Here is a 4,912-nt window from a genome sequence, read left to right as displayed (position 1 = left end):
CCCCCCCCCCCCCCTTTTTTTGGGACAGAAAGTTTGTTTTCCTGTGTCTTCTCCAACCCACCCCCCAGCCCAATGACAGTGGTGACTCACCAAGTGGCAAAAATGCAAGGCGGTTTCCAGCCATGGAGAGCTCATTGAGGCTTGGGAGTTGGCACAGGTGGCGGGGAACATACCACAGGTGGTTTCGGTCTGCAGTCAAATACTGCAGTGAAAGGCACATATGCAGCCTTTCAGGTAACGTTATCAAACGATTGGTTGAAATGTCCAGCGTTTGCAGTTCCCTTAGGTCTCCAACCTCTACAATCCAAACAAGAAGCATTAAGAATTATTAATATAACTATTTTCACAAACAAAACCACAAAAAAAAACTCATCTAAATTGAAAACAAAGGTCATCAGTTAGTTAGCTGTGCTTCATCTCCTAAGATATTGTTCTATCAATCCATGTTCAGAGCTGATACTAAATCTCCGTCATCATCATATTCCAAATCTTTGTGATGGGTAACGGTTATCAGTTAGGCAGTATGTTTAAATATGAGATCTCTCAAGATTATCACCATTCAGGAATACACTAATTACTACTACAAAAAAGTATTAAGCGGTTTCCTGCTCCTAAATCAGGACGAGCAAAAAAATAAACCAACCCAAAACCACCCAACCCAAACCAAAACACATTACATAGCTTGCTGTTATTGACAATGTTTTGCATGACCCCAAATGCATGCAAATTCAAATATGTATTTTTTTTAAACATTTGAGGATGCAATGCTTATATCCACCTTACTTAAGATTCTCTTGCAATAAGACTTACAAACACATGCATAGCACTTCTTGCTTAGTGACAGCCTTTTACCAAGCATGCTTAGGAACAACAGGTCTGTCTTCATAATATAATTCAAAAGACCTAGTTTAAATTAGAAAAGAGATTTCTTAATAACCTGTAAGTTATATTGTTATGTTATACTGTATGAAGATATTACAGTAAGTTCTAACCTATAGTTGCAGTAATTACAGCTTCTAGAGATTTTCTTTTTTTAACATTTTAAGAATTTTAAAAGGACATTTTGTGTTTTAAATACTGTTGTATAATTTTTTGTGTAGGTAACAAATGAAGTTCTAAAAAGTCTGCAAGACATGATCACACAAGTAGTCTCACTTCTGCAAGAGTGATTTCCTTGGGTCTGGTTCATGGGACCACAATGCACGTCTGTAAGGACTGACTGACAAATAGATTAAACAATGAGATAACCTGTAGAGCTGCTTTAGTTTTTCTTTTACAGTTACTCTAAAAATTGGATAATTCTAGAAATTTTTTCCCCCAAACATGGTGAAACTGTAAACAGTTTTGCTTTACTTTTAAATACTTCACAGCAATGGAACCAACTCATTAAGTGCTTGGTGCCGCTAATTCTTACTGCAGTTCTCAGCATCTTGCAGAACCAAATGTACTTTGCTCTCAGCTGAATGAAACCAGCTCTTGCATCTGATAGCTGCTAAACCAAGATTCAGTAGAATTTTTGACACGGAAAACACCAGACAATCCACACAATCCACAATCTGCAAAATTTACACCTCTATCACCTAGATTTTTTTAAAAGAAGATACAAATAGGGTAACACTGTTTAAGTTAAAGCTAAATAGAACCTGTGGTACCCTTAAGCTCTCTCTGCAGCAGGAGCTAGAAAATTCGCTATTCCCTGAGCTCTGAGGTAGCACCTTGCATACTACACCCAAAAAAGAAAACAAAACACTAGGTTAATTTTAAGCCATCTTCTACACAATGGGAAAAAGAAATGGCAAATCTGCAGTTGACCTTGGGAAAAGCTACTATAAACGTTACTTTTAAGACTGAAAGTATAAAAAGGAAAAAAGGGAAGTTATAATTCAGTACTAGAGATTTTCACAAAAGTACTAATTCAACAAAATGTGTGTGCACATTTAAAAGGAGTTCCTGTCCACTGCAAATAATCCCAGCATTAACTACAATAATCAACAACATAGTATATGCATCCTTTTATAACATATAACTGACAGAAGCAGCTGCTATACACAATTGACCACATTCTTCAAACCTTTTAGTTTTGATGTCAACAGGAATCATAAGCTTTATTTTAAAAGTTTTGTGTTTTTTACTACAAGATTGAAAATTAATGGCAAAAGCAAAATAATCACTACTAAATAGCAAAAGACTACTGTGCAAAAGAACTGCAGCAGAACTCATTTTTAAAGACTTTTATATTCATCACAAACAAAGCCATATGCTTGAAAACAGTGACAGGAAAAGAGCCACCTACATTCAGCCAAACCACTGACCACATGCAGTCAATAACAGGCCTCGCTATTTTCATGCACTAACCTTTTTCTTTGCCACTAAAAACAGTTTTCTAATTCAGTTTAGGTCCAAAATCCCATAAATGTTACGGTTGGCAAAGCTGGCAGAATTTCAAAGGCATTGCTAGAATGATATGTTTCAAATCTAAGAGGAAATAAAAGTATTCTCACTTTATCCTTCATCCAAAAAACACATACTTGCCCAAAACTTCATCCTCTCTACCTTAATCTTCCAATGCATACCAGATGTAAACATCCACTCTCAACATATAGTGCCATATGTTACAGAAACACCCACCGACCCACGATGAAGTTAAAAAGCAAACCAAACAACTTAAAAGTGCCATCAGATTAAAGATATAACCCCCAGACTCGGCACCATAGTGTTGAAAGCCCATGTTGAAGAACATGCTCAGACATTTACTAATGACACTAAATTGGTTTCAGTCTCATTAAAGCAAAGGAAAACAATAAAGAGGAATAACACAAAATATAAACAGTGCATTAATAAGTTTTTCAAGCTTTTAGTTACTAAATACTATTATCCATGCTTTAAAAATCTTGCCACGTAAATACTGAAGGATGCCTTGGCTAACACACACAGTGAAAGACTTACAAATCTCTCTCACAATCACCTCATCAAGCACCAAGGTGGACTTCGGAAATTTCAAGCAACCCCAGAGAAGAAAATAGCTATTCCCCAAAAAAAGAACTGACAAATAAGGGACTTTTATTCAGAGATTTCCCCCGCACACACGCCCCAAGGCTAAGAAAGAGACAAGCATTATACATTACCATTAAACCACACTGAGAAATTCCAATTACATTTAAATGAAATTCATAAATGTATAATTTAAAATTTATATTAGCTCTAGGATTAACACTATCAAAATCAACATGGCAGAGCACTGAGCCCCATTTTGGTATCAGAAGCCAGAAAAAATCCTCAGTAGCTTTGCTAAACCTCCAACTCAGAAAAACTCAAGTCCAAACGTGAAGGTCCTGTCCAATTCTTTATACCCAAGTGTTTCAGCCATGTCCACCTGCATGCATTACTGCCTCCACATATAGCTGGGCATATATATCTGTGGCTTGGCCATATGGTACAAATGTGTTCATGGCGTAGTACGCACAAGGTGGCTGACAGACTGTAAATCCACACACTACCTTACCTCACAGAGACTTAAAACATGGGCTTATACCCAGAGTCCTGCCAACAGCCTTCTGAAGGTAGTTTCAGGGACATAGGCGTACACATAAATGTATTCTGAAACTGCCAGCGCTTGAGTAATTAATTTATCTTTTTCATCCTTCATAATACGAAGATTCAGAAGTGATTACTGTGGCTCCAAAAAGCAGCCTTGGCATTCACATTAATAGCTTTCCCAACCACTTGGAGAGAGGGACAAGTGAACTGTCATCATATATATGCGTTTGGGTCTTCAAAGGAAAAACTGCCAAATAGGTGTCTCAACACAAAGAGAAAAGAAACACCAGCATACATTTAAAAAAAAAAAAAGTGAAACCTTGAAAGAATTTAAGGAAATTTCCAGAATTACTGACCTTCTAACAAAACTGACTGTATTTGTATAAACATACCTAGCAACAGGAAAAAAAGAAAAAATTCTATTTCTGATTTAGGTGGTTTAAATGCCAGTTTTAAAAATTAATTCCCACAGTTTTACATGAAGGAAGAAAAAATCATCTGGAAGTAAGCAGCCTATACAACATGTAATAATTGCCAAAGGCAATTCAAACTTCCTTAACCTTCTGGGGGTACAGGCCACACCAGCTGCACAATTCAAAAATAACTAACAGTTTTCTTTACATTTCAAGAGCAACCCCACCTTCCCCTCTTGGGCCATAACCCAAAATTTCATCCAAAGATATATGAAACACATACACAATTGGATTTGAGTGTATGGAAGGCATGGATTTACTTTAAATCAAACACTATCTGAATCTTTCCATCCACGTACAGGAAAAAAGGGGACAGGAAAGGGCTACAGACCTACCTGCATGAGAATGGACCTCAAAGCAGGATATTAAGAGAAAGCAGAGAACCTACAAGGAATGGAAAAAGGGACTGATCAGCAAAGAGAGCTGGTACTTAGAGGTCAGGCCACAGAAGTTAAATGAAAACTGCCAGGAAGCCAGGAAAATGGGAACTCACAGACAAACAAAAGGTTTCTCAACAAGAAATAAAGAGCAAGAATTGAAGAACTGGTGTCAACAAGCGGTAGAAATTAGGAGGACAGACCAAATATTAAATTAGCTTTTTGCATCATTTTTTCCTGTAAGAATAATGCTGTGTATGAGGACAGAGACAGAATACCTCAGGGGAATGAGGACAAAGCACTGAAAATTACCACATCCATTACTAAAATGAAATGAGGCTGCTTAAAAAATTTCCATCCCAGAACACTGAAAAAATGGGTTATATATCAAAATTGCAAGCTCAGGCATGAGGATTCTCAATAAGACATTTTCTGGGATAGCAGCCTAGGGTTGAAGAAGAAATGTAGAACCTGTGTTGAAAAAAGCCCTGTTAACGTGAACTCGGCGCTCTTCAGTATCATACA

At 37.1% G+C, this 4,912-nt stretch overlaps 1 protein-coding gene across 1 annotated transcript in view; it reads right to left on the bottom strand.

Annotated features, from left to right (window-relative positions):
• The window catches only part of LRRC28 (leucine rich repeat containing 28), a 46,636-nt gene that overhangs the window by 15,804 nt on the left and 25,920 nt on the right, over positions 1-4,912 (bottom strand). The window contains exon 5 of the mRNA XM_010283132.1: positions 91-297. Coding sequence (XP_010281434.1) covers positions 91-297 — 207 coding nt within the window. The remainder of the gene's footprint in view (positions 1-90; positions 298-4,912) is intronic.

This window comes from Phaethon lepturus, unplaced genomic scaffold (assembly GCF_000687285.1).
Source record: "Phaethon lepturus isolate BGI_N335 unplaced genomic scaffold, ASM68728v1 scaffold473, whole genome shotgun sequence".
Classification (NCBI taxonomy): Eukaryota; Metazoa; Chordata; class Aves; order Phaethontiformes; family Phaethontidae; genus Phaethon; species Phaethon lepturus.
This window is presented reverse-complemented; position numbering and strand designations above follow the sequence as displayed.